The 19,615-nt window shown below is 35.5% G+C and overlaps 1 protein-coding gene across 1 annotated transcript in view; it reads right to left on the minus strand.

The window, feature by feature from the left end:
• Positions 1-9,106, minus strand: part of CPS1 (carbamoyl-phosphate synthase 1) — a 133,481-nt gene extending 124,375 nt beyond the window's left edge. Inside the window, exon 1 of the mRNA XM_003406084.4 lies at positions 8,659-9,106. Within this exon, the coding sequence (XP_003406132.2) occupies positions 8,659-8,784 (126 nt within the window). The 5' untranslated portion in view covers positions 8,785-9,106. The remainder of the gene's footprint in view (positions 1-8,658) is intronic.
• Between the last annotated feature and the right edge of the window lie 10,509 nt (positions 9,107-19,615).

The raw sequence follows: 19,615 nt of genomic DNA on the forward strand, positions 1-19,615 counted from the left end.
TTTTTTTTAATTAAAATGAACTGAATTATACAAACATCTATATGATCCCCATTCTTACATTACTTTAAAAAATAGGCATTTTAAACTGACTTTAATAAATTGAACAATCATTGGATGTTGTGCTTTCTCATATCTGTAAAACCTAGAATTATTTCACAAATTGTAAGTAAACTGATGAAAATACATTTTTGTGAGGCAGTTTTGCATACAAATGGATATTCCAATAATTTCTCAATGGTTATTTGTTGATGTGTCTGTTGTGGACACTGGTGGGGTTGTTTTGTCCTATCATAAAATATTTTATTTTTCTTTTAATACCATTACAAAAATATGGTACTGCAAGCAGATCTGACATTGTCCCCAAACATCTCATCTATTTAGGGCTTTTTGTTTTTCCTGAAAATTAAAATTTATCGTATATCTACATTTATGAGTCTATTTTCATTTCTAGTAAGATAATTGATTAGTTTTATGGGACCACAAATAAATTAGCATAATTTTCCTCTCTAATACTCTCAGTTCGAGAGCAAGTTTAAAAGGGTAGATTTTTCAAAGCACTTTCCAGGGTAAGAACAGTGCCACAACTACTAATGGGTGTCACACAGCTAACTTCCCCTTCAAAAAGCTTTGAAAATATGTCACTGGTGCTATGCTAAACTGACTTAGAGGGCTTAGACTTAGGAATTAAGAGTCAAAATTCAAACATAGTTTATAACTTAACTTATAAAAGTGTTTGACACAGCCTAGTGTCTATTGTTGTTGTTAGGCTTTCCCTCTGTGCTTAGTATTATGTTCTTAAAAACCACCAGCTCATTGTTTATCATTCCACATCCCAGCCTCATTCTGTGCTAACTTCGAGGCTATTGATACTTGGCTTTGAGCCTCTTTCCTTTGGATCCTTTATTGCAAGACACTGAAAACAAGTCAACGTGAGACTTTTCTTTGAAGTCTAAAATGTATTATGGTAAACACCTATCACATTAGACTTTTGCATATTTGTATCTTACAGGACTAGAAGAGAAAGAAACAAATTCAAAATTGAAAAATAACTTGTTACAAATACATGACAATATTTTGTTGAGGTGCAAGAAATACATCAACTATAAGTAAGAATTGCCCCAATACCCTATCCTGTACATCCCGCACATGTCTGTCAGTTTGTTGTATTGTGGGGGCTTGTGTGTTGCTGTGATGCTAGAAGCTATGCCAGCGGTATTCAGATACCAGCAGGGTCACCCATGGCAGATGGGTTTCAGCTGAGCTTCCAGACTAAGACAGACTAGGAAGAAGGAACTGGCAGTCTACTTCTGAAAAGAATTAGTCAGTGAAAACTTTATGAATAGCAGCGGAACATTGTCTGATATACTGCTAAAAGATGAGCCCCCCAGGTTGGAAGGCACTCAGAAAGAAGTCAGGGGAAGAGCTGCCTCCTCAAAGTAGTGTTGACCTTAATGCCGCGGATGGAGTCAAGCTTTTGAGACTTTCATTTGCTGATGCAGCACGACTCAAAATGAGAGGAAACAACTGCGAACATCCATTAATAATCGGAACTTGGAATGTCTTGGTAAAGTACAGGGTCAGCAGAAAAGAGGAAGACCCTCAAGGAGATGGATTGACACAGTGGCTGCAACACTGTGCTCAAGCATAACAATGATTGTGAACACGGCGCAGGACCGGGCTGTGTTTCCTTCTGTGGTACGCCAGGTCACTGTGAGTTGGAACCAACTCCATGGCACCTAACAACAACAACATCCTATTTATAGGATTATTAGCTGTCTTATAAAACGTGAATCCTTGTGAATTATTGATTTAAGCAGCCTGTTCTCAAAATGCAACAGGAAAAGTAAAGAATATATAATTTATGGTGTATAAGGTCATTATGAGTCAGAATTGACTCGATGGCAACAGGTTTGGTTTTGGTTTTTTATCGTGAGAAAGTGCAACACAAAAATTGACCTTTGAGTAAACAATAAAATTACAGTAGGAGACACAATCTAGAACATTCTGAAGCTAGCTCCAATGGTTGGCTTCAGGTCTACACGCAAAACAACGAAACATCAAATTAAAAATATCTGTCTGGTATTTGAGGCCTAATTAAAATTCTAATCATATTTGCTACATGGATATTTCACTTGGTATACAGAAGAAATAGCCATGTGTCCTTGTGTTGGCTGCAGCATTTACACACCTGTGAAATGGGAAGAACAGCACTATTACTTCTCCTGGGTGGGAGACTCCACCAATAAAAGGTTCTGGAGGTAAAGCCTCAAGCTAGTTTAGCAATAAGTTCCATAAAACATTTAAATATTAAAAAAAATTACAGCTGCAATAATCCCCTTAAGCTAGTACTGAAAATGAAAATAATTTACTCTGGGAATCTGTCTGTATTGCTGTTGAATCATTTATCTATGTAAATTATTTGTAAATCCGAAGTGTTTATTTGTATTTTCACCATGGCCTAAAGCTATGTAACATATTTGATTCCCGGCCTACCTGGTTGTTTCTTAGCTATTAATTCATCTCAGTACTCAACCTCTTAAGAAATAAAATAAATCTGAACCAAGTTTTGAAAACTAGGAATCTTAAAGCCAGAATTTATTTCTGATAATGATTGTATAAATGATTTGGTTTAAAAGTTAAAAACTTGAAATGCTTTTTATTGGTACACGAAATCTTGTTTTTCATTCTTGGAGTTATACTAACAAAATACGGATATTTAAAATTCAGAATTCCAGCACAATTTGTTATGTCTTTAGAATACTTAATGAGACTTCCCTGTAGTTATAATGTATTTCAGGATTTCAAAGTACTGTTACAGCAATAATCAGTTAAACCTTACGACATCCTAAGTTAATATTAAGTCATTTGCCTTTGGTTAAACATGAACCAATCTTGGGGGGAAAAAAAAAACAAGGTTAATTTACATAAATATTCTGGACTTTCATAAACAAAAGAGTTTGATTCATGAGTAATATTTATTCCAGCTATGTGTCTCATTATAAACTAAATATAGCATTTAGAAATTTTTATAATAAATTATGTCCATAAAGTGTGGGTTTATTAACAAGCACTTACTGAGTATCTGCTCTGTGTGATAAATCGTTCTGAGTCTGAGAGGGAGCTACAGTCTAGTAAGCTCAGCATTACTTTATGGTAATAAATTAATATGATCTTATATTTAGTCCTAGATCATGGAGGAAATTCGTTCAATAAAATTCTTTAATGATATAGCAATCCTGTTGATTCATTCTTAAGAACTTCATATTAGCCAATAATCTCCCTATGAGACTTGAAAGATCAATGTATGGCATTTAGTGAGTTAAAAAAGAAATAGTCATGAAAATATATTCCATCTGTTGAACATTTTAGACCAGATGAAGAAAATCAGGTGTAAGCTAGAGATCACCGGGACTGAAGAGTTCAACGCCAAGTTTGACATTGTCCATTGCAGTTTCATCAATCCTCAATCATTGTAACTTGAATTAAAAAAAAAAAAAATTGCCTGTGAGTCAATTCAGACTCATGGGGACCCCTAGGAAATACCAGTCACATCAAAGGCAGTCAGCCTTGCTACCAAACTCCTCCCAAAGCCTTGAAGTGAGCTCTAGTGTGACCACTGTTTTCGAACATCTCTTGAGAGATACTGAAAACTCTCTACATATCCTCTCTCCTTTGGTACAAGTCTGAAATATGAAGAAAGTCTAATGGAGATGTGAAGGCAAAAGAATATTCTCCATTTCCAGAGCAGTAGGGCCTAATTTCACCTCTAAACCATCAGAAAGCCTAGCTATGCCTGGGCAAATTGGGACTCAATGTGCCATCAGAGGGAGAAGGGAGCAAGGGTCCAAGACCAGGGTCAGTTCTTTAGGCACTTGCCCTGCCAAAACTCATCTGATTCAGGGAAGTAACTAAGGGCAAGCAGTGAGGCTCCTAGGGTGCAAAATTTAAAGAAGCACACCATGACCCTAACAGTAATTATCTCCTTAAATACAGCACCCTAGGCATCTCACTCACCTCATCCTACCTTTCCTTTTTCAAGGGTTTTATGTCAAGAAGCTCAAAATCTCAAGGCACTGTTGATGACAAACAAGTGAGTCTATGCTTTAGAAAAGGAGGATATAAGAAGTGGAGAACATAAAAATGTTCAAAAGAGATGTCACCTCCCAGTTAGAAAAATATTGTCCACCAAAAACGTATAAAGCTGTCACTCATCCAAATGAATTCTGCATCAGTTTATTTGGGATTGGAACATAATCTATAACTTCAAAAACCTGGATTATTATGGATGAAATCTAACCTTAAAAACTTATCTACACGTAGTAAAAGTCTAATACAGTAGTTATTTTTAAAGGCATGATGACCTTATCCATAACCTTACCTCCAGTATATACAAAGAGGCTCCATTATAATGAATAAATTCTATTTCCTGTGAATGTCTTTAAAGCTACTACAATCTAACTAAATGATTCTAATGGTAGGAGTTTTTATAGTTTCCAATTTCTAATCAAATGGCAATAACTCCTCAAGTTTCAGCCTATCGATACTGTTATGCTAGAATCTGAATACAAAATCTTACAAAATACAAATCTTGCAAAGGGAATAATGACTGCTGGGACTCATTCCTATCTGAAGTACCAGAGACAAGGACACTTGGACTGTAGGCTCCTGACTTAATTGTAGCATAGGTCACCATTTTTTAAAAATGAGTAGATTAATGTTAGAAGCAGTGCTTATTGAATGTTTTCCTATTCACAGAGAATCTAACCTTTTCAATTTAATCACTTTGATTTCCAAATTCATTTGGAAGTAAAAATAAAATGATTCAGTCTTGGTGGCCTTCCAAGGCTTGTGAGCTCAGAATTTTTAAATGTACAAGTTTCTTAAAGTCAGAGACTATCCACTTATTACACACTTATCTCCACTTATTAATCTTCCTGAATAATCCCATGGTAGAGGAGCTAGGTTTATTTGTTGAATGAATGAATGAGTGAAATGGAATTATTATGGTGTACATCTTGACTCTTAGAATTGAATTCACCATAATGAAAAATGATCATTTGCTTTATGGTCCTTGGGTCTAATTCAATATAAGGAATATCTTCCAAGAGATATTAGGACAAAGAGAAGAGAATTACCATTATTAATATTTGAGAATTATGATCAGATATTTTGTCATTGTAATATTTAATTTGTAGACCATGAAAAACATAAAGAAACTCAGATCCAATCCTTCCACTAAGTCTTTCTACTGAAATGTATAGAACAGACTTTTTTAAAGTATCTAATTTGTGCCTTTATTTTATTCATTTTCTAAACATCGATCATATGTGATGATCATTGCAATCCTCTGAGTAAATCAAAAATCATTTCTATTCTACCAATAACAAAATTTAAGTTCAGAGAGGTGACCTGCCCAAGTCGCAGTATTAGTAAAGGCATAACTGAGGTTAGAATCCAGATCTTTTTATTCTTGATCCAGAGTATTTTCCACTACATACTTACAATTGGCTGAGTGTAATAGTGAACACTGGACAGTTTCAATACTCATAGAAAAAGATTATGGTCTCTAAAACTTCTCTGTTTTATGGTTGTTGATCATTTATAGCCTTGATACCAACTCCTTCTAAAATACACACCTTGGCATTCTTTCCTGTTTCCTCACTATAAGTGAAATACAATTTTGTCTATGGACAAGGCATGCTCCATAAACATTAGCCACAAACAAATATGCAAGGAAAGGCCACATAAAAGTACATGTGTCACTGCTGTCGTCAAACCCACCCTCTCCGTCTGTTGCCGCGGAGAGAGGAAGAGTGACCTCTAAAGACTTTGAGAAAGCAACCTGGTTTACAGGACAATGCTTATTGATCTGATCACAGGGTGTCTGTCACAATCCGTTTACTATATAACCAGTGGCGTCACCAGATTGGGGTCACCCAGTGCAGTAACTCAGGGTATCACCACCCCCATCCTGTGCTAATTACCACAATGTTGTAGCTAAAACACCAGAAAATTTGGCAAAACCAGGAACTATAAAAACACCAGCAGCAATGAAAGCAACAGTGCATGCTTGTAGCACGTGCAGATGAAACCACGCATTTTGAAGCGTCACTGTAAGTAGGTAATAATGTCAGCTCTGACCAGTGCATTAGAAGGTTCAAAAAGTAAATTAGCATAGAGTTTTAGCCTTGTAGGTATATTGATACATGCAAGCTGATACTCTTTTTTTAAAAGTAAAGTTGGATATATCTTTCTAAGACAGTTGAGTTTTAAAAATGAAGGCAGGAAGAAAAGTAGGTAGAGGACTGTTTCCAAATAAGTGAATAATAACACGAGCCCCCTTGGACTACTGCGTAGAGTTTTAATTCACTATGGTGAAGTTCAAGAACTTCCATTTTTCATGCCTGGAATTCCTCCAAAATTCTGGCCAGTAATGATTGAGAATGAGTAATGGCCTTTACACCCTACTAAAAAAAAAAAAAAAGTTTTTTTTTTTTTTTGATGGTTTATTCCTTCTAGGAATTTGTCATTCTTAGCCACGAACTGTGGCAGAGGCTTAAGACAGATCTGCCACCATGAGCTGGAAGAACTGCTTTCCCCGTAGTCCGTCACCATAGCTAGACCATTTTGTTGTGGTGGCTGTGGTAGTTGTTACTGTTGCTGTTGTACAGAACACTGAATGTGATCTTGGAGACGTGGCTTCTAATCTCAGCCACATCGACGCAATCTTAAGTAGCTACTTAATTTCTCTCTTTCTGGTATCTAAGGAAGATACACCTACCTCCTGCCTACTTCACAAGACTTTTGTGAAAAGAAAAAGTTATCTCAGTGACACAGCTTTGAAGTCTTAGAAGACACATATAACCCTAGGTAATATTATTTTCATTACTCTTTTTTATTCTCTCTGAGGTGATATATGACTAAAAGAAAACCAAACCTGTTGCCATCAAGGAGATTCCAACTCATAGCTACCCCACGTGTTAAAGAGTAGAACTGCTCCATAGGGTTTTTCCTTGGATGTAATCTTTATGGAAACAGATCTCCAGGACTTTCTTCCATGGCATCGCTGGGCGAGTTTGAACCAGCAACCTTTAGTTTAGTGGCCAAGCGCAAACCATTTGTACCACCCACGGACCACCCCAGAGGTATTAATAACACTAAACCTAATCCAAATATTCGCCCTAATAGCTTATATCTAGCTCCTGTGTCTTGGATGATGGTTCAGAAAATATTTGTTTTTGAGCTATTTTACTACAACTAAACCAAATTTTAAAAAAAGGTTGTTTCTGGGTTTTTTAATTTAAAATGCTATTTCTTACACTTCTGTTAGGATCTCCTCAGTGTCAACTGGTGAAATTGGTAACATGCCACTAATGTTTCTCTTGGGATCTTATGCTAGTTCTCTCTCTTTGTTTCTCTGTCTCTGTCTCTCTCACTCCCTCCCTCTCCTTCCATCTCTCTTCCTTTGTCTCCCTGTATCTCCCTCTCTTTCCCTTTCCTTTTACTCCCCATTCATTTCTCAGTTATATCAGTGGAGGTCACAAGAATCTAGGGGCATTGATTAGCCCTGCAGGTGTCACTCAGGACTAAATCCCATTGAATCCTGACCTGAGCAAACTAACCCGTAGAAGCTATGGAAGCATCTAGAGGATTTATAGTCAACCCGGTAAGCCTACAAAGTATAAACAGAATACTCAAAACTATTAGAACATATTTTTACATCAATAGATGTTGCTTTTTTTTTTTTTTTTTTTTTTTTGTATTTCACCTTTTACAGCTCTTACTACTGAAGAAGTAGTATATTTAAAGCTACGGTGATTACTTAATCTTCATGTTCGCTAAAGGTGATTTTCATTGCCGAAGTTCCCATGAAGTAATTTCAGACTTCTCTGGTAATACATGTCTTCATAAAGTTATAGAAAGGACCGGAGGTTCCAACTGGAATTTTGTAATTCAGTGGCAGGAAAGGGGCTTAATTTTGCCTTCCTGAGTCTGCACTTCAGTTATAGATAGACTTGGAGGGACTCAATTGTCAGCTATTTGCCTCAGTGTCTTAATCTATAAAATGAAAATAATAAAGTTGGCCCTCTAACGGAAAGACTAAGGAGGGTACAAGAAAAAGAAAAGGTAGTATCTACGTTATAACTAACTTGCAAATATCAATACTATGTAGTTATAGTTTCTTCCAAAAAAAAAAAAATGACATTTCAAAAGAGAAAATTCTCCAGTGAACCAATATGGAATAAGAGCTTAACATACTGTACACCATGATGTGACTCATATGCATATAAGCAACTCCATTTTTTGAACCCAAACTATAAGCAACAGTGTCTGGGCACAGACAGAGCTCAGATAGATTTAAATAATATTTGTTTTCTAAAGAGTACGCATAAATTTTACATGTTTACAGGAATCATGAACCTTCCTTATGTTGGGTTAAAACTACTGCAATTTTAACCCAGAGCAGAAAAAAAGAAAAAAAACGAGCATTTGCTGAATCAGCAGGCTCTATGGTAAAGCAAATATTAATCAGTTAGCACTCTGAAAAAAAAAAAACTGTGTTTAAATCTGTATTTGCTTTGCAAGTGACACCTTTGCTACACTGTTAAACTACACCCGTACAATTTTATCAGAAAACATTAAATATGGGAATATTACCTTGACTGAAAGCAGCCGGATGCCAGGTCTTGAAAATTTCCATTGATGGTGTGCAGTCACATTGGGAAAGCAAAAACCAGTCTTCAGTGTCTTCACCACTTTGCAAGCTGTCAAAATTCTCGTCATTTTGAAGACGCTGATTTGCAACTAAAATTAAATACAATTACATATATTTAAATGATTTTTTGTTATGAGATTTTTAATTAATGTGAAAGAAAGCTGGGGAGCAGTTGGATGTTTAAGGCTGACTGCACGGTGAGTGGTTTTTGAATTTCCATTCATTCTGTCATTAAATATCTTTAGTCATAGCTCCTCCTTCTCTTTAGCCCCTCCTCCTAAGGTAACATCTGGAGATGTTCTGTGGATATGCAATACAAATTGCAACACATCAAATACTATCTTCTCCTGCTGAGATAATGCCAGTGTTGTAGAAAACCAGTCATCCATCAAAGAATTGCTTATGCGACTAAATAGACTGACCTAGAAACAGTGGACAAGCTTAGGAGCTACAAAACCTTAGTAGCTACTAAAAAGTAGCAACTTTCCAAAAATGCTAAGGATCAAAACCTGTACTTGTGTTAGAGGCAATGCCTAATTTGCCTCAAAAAAGAGATTTGGGGATTTCCAAAGAAACCTGAAGTTTTGCCATTTTGTTCTTGGGAAAAGACATTGGAAACCACACATAGAATAAAGTTCATCAGAATAAACTTTTCTCCACAAATATTGAGTACAGCTGTCTACATCGTTTTCTGGGTTAATGTATTACATTCTTACTCTATAGTGCATTTTTCTTCATTCTAAATTGTAAAGGAATCAGCAATGTCAGGTAAAACACAACTGGAGCGAAAACAGCCTATTAATGTCCTACTTAGGCTCTTAATTGTGTAAGAAGTACAGGAACAATGGCTAACACTGACTTTAATATAAGAAGTGCCACATTTTCTTTAGGTATTCAATGTTACATCTCAAATTCTGTAAATTTGAGCCTTGATGTTTCAATCTGAGTTGAAATTGATTCACTTTACCCTTCAATCATGTGTTTAATCTGGTGGCCAAAGGGTGTCATTGGCTGGTGGAAGCTCGCACTTAAGTCATGTATCTACGTAGAACAGGAAGCTCTGCAGTATTATCCTTTGACACCCTTGCAAAGGTGGTCTAGAAATAAAGGCTCACTTCTAGGGCTACCCATAACAGGAAAGGCGACATCAAATGACGTAGAGATTGTAAACTTTTCTGACCTATGAGAATCAGTGCTGTGTGGGAGTAAGGAGGAAGGAGGATTTTTTTAAAGGAACAAACCTTAAGCTGATGATCTTCACATGTCTTACTTACTGTATTCATGTATAAACATTTTTCTAAAATCAAACTACCTCACTGTTCCTGGGGATGGCAAGCTGAACAAAACATGGTCTCAATGTATTCTACATAAGTAATTAATAAAATAAGTAATGTCACAGTAGTACATCCAAATACAATGGCAGAGTAAATGAATAAGAGAAAAGGAGAAAAGACCTGCAAATATCAACATTATGTAGATACATTTCCTTCCAAATTAAAAAAAAAGAAAGAAAGAAGAAAAGATGGTAACCTCCACCTATGCAATTTTTCAGCATTTCTTAAGAATAAAAGATTCAGCCTTCTAAGTCCCTCAGAGCACTTCATGTGATAAGCTTGTCATTGGGATATCTTATATTGAAAATGGTGGTATCAAGTACTATGTGGGATTTATTTTCATTTGATACTTAAAGAAATTTGGAAAATAAAGAAAAAACAATCACCTGCAAACATAACCTCTGTTAATAATTTAGTGTATTTTCTTCTAGCATTATTTCTATGCACAGATCATAGTTTTGGAAACTGTGATCAGTTTGCATTATGCTTTTGTCAGATAATAAGTATGTTAGATATTATCATATTTTTATATTTTATAATATCATTATTTATATTTTATTATATTTTCTTAAAAACCTTAATTGAAATGCTGTTAAATATTCCATTTTCATTATTTTTCTTGTTGCTGCCAAAATGCCTAACAATATTGCCAATTTTGATCAATATTGCCAAATTTATTTCCAAAGAAATTGTCATATATGAGTTTCCCTTTCAATACATGCTTACCAACATTAGATATCATCTTGTATTTATTTCTTTTATATGAACAGAAATTTGACCAGAAAATAGCATTTTGCCTTCATTTAAACTTTAAATTACTAGTGAAGCTGTTCCATATGTTTTAATTAGTTCTATTTTTTTATCCACTACTATTTACATCCTTTTGTTTCCATTGATTGACTCACATGAATGATTATGAAAATCTCTCCAAAGGAACAGAAAGAAACACTGTTCGACAGCCTGTGTCCTAACTAATTTCAAGGGTCCTCTTCACTTGGAAGGTCCAGTGACATAAGTAAGAAAAGTCCTGCCTGCTATGAATTGGGAAAAAATATGTCCAACTGATTCTGGTGAATAAAGGCCTCAGGTTTTGGAATGAAGGGAAAATAATTTTTTTTAGTTAGTAGTACCTTCTTAAAAGGTACGGACACAATTGTCCTCTAAAATGTGTCTTACTAGGTAATGAATCAAACGCAACTCTAAGAAAGTGATGAATCTATCAAAAGGTCTTTAATATAGCAAACATACAAGAGATGCTTCTGGAAAAACGAGCGAATGAAAAAATGGATTCCTGTGTAACTGAATTCCTGACTGCTGATGTTTATTTAAGGAGGAACAAATAAAATTATGTCAGATGAATATCAGAGAACATAAAGGTGCTTAGGAATAGAAAAAATCAACCATCAATTAGGAATTCTATGAAGGCTATTTTAAAGAAATAATGTTAAAGCAAGACGCAAGCTATGCTTGGAGAATAAATAAATTCAAAAGAAAAAGAGAAGCAACAAGCCCTCAAAGAAAGTTCTACTATTTTGTGTTTGAGCACTAACGTATGAAAACAGAATATAAGAGGTAGAAGTGTTTATTATGGTTTAACACTATGATTTTTATTAGCCTAAGTAATATAACAAAGAACACTGTCACAAAATGAGGATATAGATAAAGAGGACTGCTCTTGACAGAAATGTAGTGTGGATTTGTACCCACATAAAAGGCATATACTTTCTTCTACACAGAATCCATGACAAGCTGGAAGAAGGGTTCCTCCAAAAATTTTTTGCAAAAGACATAAGGAAAATATAAGCCCGATAGACAGAACGGGCCACATAAACCAGAGACTCCATCAGCCTGAAACCAGAAGAACTAGATGGTGCTCGGCTACCACCAATGACTGCCCTCACAGGGAATACAACAGAGTCCCTGATGGAGCAGGAGAAAAGTGGGGTGCAGAACTCAAATTCTAGTAAAAAGACCATACTCAATGGTCTGACTGAGACTGGAGAGACCCCAGAAGACACGGCCCCCAGACTCTCTGGCCTAAAATAGCCTCCAGACCTAAAATAGCCCAGAACTAAAACCATTCCAGAAGCCAACTCTTTAGACAAAAATTAGACTGGACCATAAAACATAAAATGATACTGGTGAAGAGTGTGTTTCTTGGCTCAAGTAGATACATATGAGACTAAATGGGCAAAACTCCTGTCCAGAGGTGAGATGAGAATGCAGAGGGGGATAGGAGTTGGTTGAACAAACTTGGGAAATACAGGGTGGAGAGGAGAAGTGTGCTGTCACATTGTAGGAAGAGCAATTAGGGTCACATAACAACGTGTGTATAAGTTTTTGTATGAGAAACTGACCTGAATTGTAAACTTTCACTTAGAGCACAGTTAAAATAATATTTTTTTTTCTTTTTTTGCCAGAGAGAAGACAAAGTTGTTTGACAACCCTTCCAATATTCAAGGATCAGTAATGAACATAGACATGGGTTTTTAAATAACCAGATGTCTTTGGAAATCGAATCAAGTAAGACACATTCGTTAACATCCAATTGGCATTTTGAGGGGTAGAAAGTGAGGAACCAATTATGATGGATGTGCTTATCGATCTAACATTTCATAACATAAAGATTGAAGTGATACAAAGGAACTTGAAAAATGAAGCTAGAGAAGAGACCTTGTGAAAATGGTTTCATACGTTTAAATATACATGTGATTTTTATCCTACGATAATAAAATGGCTATCATTTATAAGACCCTATCTGAAAATACCTTAAAGAGAACAGGTTAGTCAGTAAGGGCAGGATGTACTTGTACAGAATAGGTATTGTCGTACTAATTTGTCTTAAAAAAAAGAAAAACTACCACTAGGCCAAGTGGAAATGTTAAGTGCAATCTGCCTTAATTCAAGAGCACTGAGTATATATTCTAGATCAACATTAGGTGTATACACATTTTCTGGAATGTATGTGCAAATGTAAAAGGACTTAGGGAATTAAGCAAGCTTTTTATATGTTTGTGGGATGAGAAGAGCAAAGTGGACAGAGTCTTAAAAAGTTGATTTAGAACTTACAGTGACCTTGGCAAATCAAAGACATAGTCAAACAAAAACCTAGCAAAGTGTATGCAAATTGAGATCAAGTATAAATTAGTGGATTTCTTTATAGGAAACCCTGGTGGTGTAGTGGTTAAGTGCTATGGCTGCTAACCAAAATGCTGGCAGTTCAAATTCACCAGGTGCTTCTTGGAAACTCAGTGGGGCAGCTCTACTCCATCCTACAGGGTTGCTATGAGTTGGAATCGACTCGATGGCAACAGGTTTGTTGGTTTTGTTTTGTTTTGTTTTGTTTTTTATATAGACACACATATACTACTTTATGTCAGTAGGTGTAAATAGGTATTTAAAAAGATCAATTTTAATGGTTCCAACAATAGTAGTTATGGTCCTGTGTGAAAGCTAAGATACTTGCTTGCCCTTTGTTGTCCACAAAGTGCCAGCCCTTCAGCTGGGTACTTGGCATGATTTATTTCCTAATCTTAAAAACACCCCCCAAAAGTAGCTAATGATATCCTCATTTCACAGATAAGGAAAGTGAGTCCCAGATGGTTAAGTAATTTCCCCAAGATCACACAGCTAATAACTTGCAAAGCCATGATCAGAACTCATCTCTTAAGCAATGGCCATCCTCTTTCCAGAAAGTCAACTATACCTGAGGAACAAAGGCAACAACATGAAATGACTTGGAAGAGTGGGCTGCTTAATATCTGATTTGATAAATAGAATATAAGATTGTAGTAAAAAAGGCTGGATTTCTGATGCTCCAAATTGTATCTGACATGACCTGAAAATAAGTAAAAAGTAACAGCAGTAAAACTAAAGCAATGAGAGAGAAGAAAGTACCTGTAACTTTTCTGACTTATTATTAGGTTAAAATAAAAATAATATAATTAGGAAGGTAATATAGAAATAAAGCTATCAATTTTTCCAACAATCTACCCAGTAGAAATAATTGCCTGGAGCCAGCTGACTAACTTGATTTGGCTGGACTTACCTAAAATGGCATAGGGTATTTTATGTTTTCTTATCTTCCATCCTATTGTTTGAAGTTACTTATTCCAGGACTATGGAATCTAAGTAATTCAATATCATCGCATTTTCATGATTTCTCAGAAGTAAAATCTAGGATTGCTAAAAAAGAGTAATGAATTTAGAAGTATTTATTGAGTACCTTCTATGTATTAGGCACTGTGTATCAGAAAACAGAATTATTTTTTGCTGAAAGATGAGTTGTTGGAAATTGAAAAACTTTCGAACAGATTGCCTAAATTCTCAAGAGATAAACAGAAAAGATCAATAGATGATAGATAGATAGACAGACAGACAGACAGATAGATACAGATAGTTTAATACAGCTTGAAGTCATCTTCTCCAGCTCCTTTGTTTTATAGATATTTAAAAAAAAAAAAAAACTGGAATATCTAAATAAGCCAAAGTCATCTCATTATTCTTGAGTTATTTAATACTGTATCTAAAGCCTTTAGTAGAAATCAGCCTAGGATCTTAAGTTTGGAACAATTACTACATTTCAAATAGAACTAATTTTGTAAATTATAGAACAATTAGTGAAAGAAACTAACAATTACATAAATCAAACTCTACACTTAATGTTGGCCTAAGCATTTTCTTAAGATCTGGCCTAAACAGTCCTACAACAATTTCACAAAATAGAGTGACTAAATCATCGGGCAATTGTTGGTTCTGAATAGTAAATTATTTCTTTAAAAAAAAAAAAAATTAGTTTGCCATTGGTCTTTTTTGCACAGGGAGCATCACTGCAACAAAACCACTTTCTAACGTACAGAACAGAACAAACAGCTCTCAGTGACTGTTTTCTTGGCTTTTGCTGAGAGTCAACGCAAATGATTTTGCAAGCTTCTGAAGAGCAACCCTGGCCATGAGGAGGGGTTATCTATGATAATCCAGGTCATTTGCTTGGAGACTATCAGACTCTCTTTCAATTAAACATATTTGAGGATTACCTGTTGTGCAACAAGTCTTGAAGTTACTGACCTAGTGAAGTCAGGAACAGCAGGTTACATTGGAATGACGTACAGGACCTTTTTTTTTTTTTTACTCTAAAACCAGGTCACTACGCACATTCCTACTCCACCTCCTTTTATGTACACTTGTTATTTAAATCTGACTTCTTCCATGGCCTCCTATCCTCAGGGGAATTTGGTCCAGGAAGATGTCTTCAGCCCCCCTGGCAATCAAGGCCACCCCCCTTACAAACACTAGGTCCCATCTTTCTATAATTTTTATTGTGAATCTCCATGAATGGACCACACAGCTATGTTTCCCTCCAGATTTGTTGATTTCTGAGTTGTATCCACTGTATTATGGATGGCGTGGTGGTTAAGAGCTGTGGCTGCTAACCAAAAGGTCAGCTGTTCAAATCCCCCAAGCACTCCTTGGAAACCCTATGGGGCAGTTCTACTTTGTCCTATAAGGTTGCTGTGAGTCAGTATCCACTCCATAGCACTGGGTTTGGGTTTGTATTTTCTTTTTAATCACTATAAAATAAGGATGCCTTTTCTTATTTTTATAGAGGTAAAAGTTTTTTTGAAGAAATTGTACTGCTTTGGAGGGAAAAGAAGCAGAAGAAAAAGAAGGAGACTGAGAAGAAAAGGAACAGGAAGAAGAAAGAGAAAGAATCCTGAGCCTTGAACTCTGCAAACTGCTAACAATTAGTCAAAGTGCCTACTTGGGTTTCAACTCCTACTATGCCTCCGGGTGTTGGAGAATTAAATGTTTTACTCTGGTATTCTTTATTTGTTGTAAATTAGTTTTAACCTATACTTGCCCTCCTTCGGATCTTCCTCAGCAGATCCAAACCAAAACCCACTGCCGCTGAGTTAATTCCGACTCATTGAGACCCTACAGGACAGTTGCACTGCCCCACAGAGTTTCCAAGGAGCACCTGGTGGATTCAGACTGCCGACCTTTTGGTTAGCAGCTGTGGCACTTAACCACTATGCCACCAGGGTTTCCCCTCAGCAGATAGGAAGAGAAAAATATGCAATGTTGTTAATTATACTTGGATTAGGAAATTGATTATTTCAAGAGAACATTTCTGAACTTTCCAAACTAAAAATGTAAAGGACAGAATACCATAAAAGCTGGAAACTGTCAAATTTATTTCAAAAACTTATTTTTAAAAGTTAATTGGCTGATATAGTCTCATCAATAAAAATAAAATAAACTTTTAGAAAAAAAGTTAATTGGCTAATAGAAGTTGAAGTCAAGCAGCAATAACAAAAACTAGGAAAAGAATGATTAGACATACTGTCAAAAGTAAGACAAATGAAAGAAAGAAACCTGCATAATGGAAGAAGTATTAGTACTGTGCTAGTTACTCTGATGGTGCCCCCAGTGTGTAACTTGGAAAAAGAAAGATTTCTCGGGTTAGAGTAACAGTTGGACTAAAAACAGTGACTGCATTTCTCAAATTATTAAAAACCGTGGCTCAAAAAAGTCACTTATACATAAATGTTTGTTTTTCTAGCATTAATTCACAAGATTAATTAATTAGTACTTGATTAATTAATCAACATTTCTTTATTAAAATCCATATATTCAAACCAAAGTTAAATGCAGGGTTTTCAGAGCTCTAGACTATAATATATGAATATGAAGACCCAATTATAATATATTGCCACTCCCAACACAAAGGATCCTCTCATAAATATGTCTAGTTCTCCGAATTTGCAAATAGATAGAATCGTGCATTCTCTAGATAAACTGTGTGATAAACCTTAAAATAAAAGACAAGACCTTTTATTAGACATATTTTTTTCCTTTATTTTTCTGTTCATGACAAGGTTCGAAGGCTTAAAACCTAATTTAAGTTACCTACATCTTCAACTGAGAGTCCTTTGGGAAAAAAAAGTGTAGTTTAATTGTGCATTCTGATTCACACTGGAGCACCGCTAATGGTCATTCTGTGAACACTATATTATTATATGAAAAGAATTGCTACCCAGAGAACCACGTAACTCTTTCATTTCTAATATACAGAATGAGAAAAAATGGGAAATTTCTTTATTGTGATGGTATCCCAGTATTTGTCCTGATCATATTAAGAAGCAAATTGAAATACTACAGTGAACTGGGAAAAATAGAAATCTCAAATATGGGAATAAACTTTTCTTTAATAACACAAAGTTAAGGTCCTGAATTGTTCACATTTTTGGAAACTGCCTTTGCAGCTAACTCTCTTGGCTTAGAGGCCAGAATAGACTTCAATGAAAACCAACCTTTTAAAGATGAAGTGCTTTCTTTCAGTAATATTTACATTTAAATAAAAGTTAAGTTTGTGATATTAACTGATAAAAAGTCAGCAAACACATCTAATAAGCACCATCATTTTTTTTTTTAACTGTTATTTTCAGTCCTTGGCATCTATAAGCAGAATTGTTGGCTCCAGGCAGACACAATGGTTTGGGGCAGGGATGGTAACAGGCAGAGATGGTTCTTGAACACTGAAGGTCAAGCCTGTCCTCTGGCAGGGACTGAAGTCCACCCAATGAGCTGGTTCAGTTCTGCTGTAATGGTCTCTCACCGTCCTTCAGCTACCGCAGCCGGCTAGAATCCTAAGTATCTTATTACTCCCCATCTACAACTACTTTCTTCTTCTTGTCCTGTCACACATATTTTTCCAGATGAAATGCTTAGGACAGGATAAAAGCAGTACATGGAACAAGACAAGAGACAAAGGAGGAATGTGAGATTATAAAACAATACGTTTAAAATATAGAAGCGAATCAATCTCATAGTGGCTTGACACATACCCAATAGTATCACAGACCACTGATTTCCATGTATAAAGTACAACTGATAAAATTATGAGGAACAATTAATAAAACAGACTGTGAATCATTTAGCCAACATAAAATGATGCAATGTTCTAACTGATGAAGAAATCTGAAGCTGAACATTTGTTAGAGTAATTTTTTTTCAATTTATCTATATCTTACAATCCTTCAAGGCCATGTCCAATGATACGTTCTTTATGAACTTTCTGTACATCTTGTTTGTACCATACAGCTAACACCCTATTCACATATTCTTATTTCATATATTGATGCTCTCCTGATTAAAATGATTAAATAGATCCACACTGTTTACAGACTGTAGTCCAAAAGCAAAAACACAGTACCTACACTTTTCCAAAGCTTTAGGTTCTTTTATGCCTCACTTATGTTGTATGATCCTAAATTAGTCTCTTCACTGTCTCAGTTTTATATCAACAAACTGGAAACCATAGCAACTGTCACCTCTCAGAGGTCGTAAGTGATAATTAATGTTCTCATTTCTTCTTTCAACATTTATTGAAGGCCTTTTACATGCCAAGCATGGTACTAAATCCTGAAAATACAAATAAGACTTACAGTTTTGCCCCCCAAAACCTCACTGTTGAACACCTTTCAAGATTACTCTTAGCAGCAGACACAACATATAATTTCTACTCTCAAGACTGAACAATAAAGAATAACAAAAAGAAATGAAGATCTAAGAAACTCAAGACCCACAACACTCAAGCATAGCAGGCCAAATCAATATTCCTCTCCACAGCTCTTACAGGATGAAATGTGATCACCTGCTGATGTACTTTACCAAGCAAAAAGCCCCCAAGTCATCTTTCATACCCCAGAGGAGTTGACCCGTGTCCTAGGAGCTACTTCAGACACAACATCTCAGGGAGCAAAAAGAATCATACCAGCCAGTTCAGGCTAAGAGATCTAGTGATCAACACTGCACAAATAAACTAGAACAAAACTGAATTACCTACTACATATGGAGCTACACCAAGGCATAAATCACAAAATCTCACAACTTCTCTACTAAAAATAAATACTATCTGAAAACACATGAAAGGTGAAATAATTCATAGTAAAATACATTTTAAAATGAATTGAGATTAATATTGAATGTTGTAAGTATATAAACCGTAATATAAAAAAGAGTAAATCTTAAATGAAATAAAACCCAAAAGACATCAAAATACCTATGAAATTATAAATCTACAGCTACTAGTACATCCAATAGCAATATCAAAATATAATGACTAAAGCAAATAGAGAAAAGAAAAAGGTTCATATCAAAATTAAAGTAACAAGTTTTTAAGACTGAGGAATAATAAAATTTCTCAAGAACTCCTCATCAGAACCCAATGAATTACTCAGCTCACCACTGTTCCTTCTTTTCCAAATCTTGAATATAAGTAGTTAAGAAAAGATGAGCTACATCAAATTCAAAGCAAATAGACTTTTGACTGTTAAAGCTTATACACAGGAAAGCTGGAACCGGGATTGCCATGTCCAGTCCCAAGTTAGTAAAATCCTTTCTAAGAAGAGTAATCTTTTTCTTCAAGCTTGAAAACCCTGTGCTATGTTTGGGAAAATACTCCACTACCTTGATACTGGACTCCGTGTTTCTTCCAGACCTAAGATAAGCCACTTTTCCTTATCTTCTCTGAAGAAAAGACATGGCTTCAAAGTCCAGCAGA

The sequence above is a fragment of the Loxodonta africana genome, chromosome 6 (assembly GCF_030014295.1).
Source record: "Loxodonta africana isolate mLoxAfr1 chromosome 6, mLoxAfr1.hap2, whole genome shotgun sequence".
In the NCBI taxonomy this organism is placed as follows: Eukaryota; Metazoa; Chordata; class Mammalia; order Proboscidea; family Elephantidae; genus Loxodonta; species Loxodonta africana.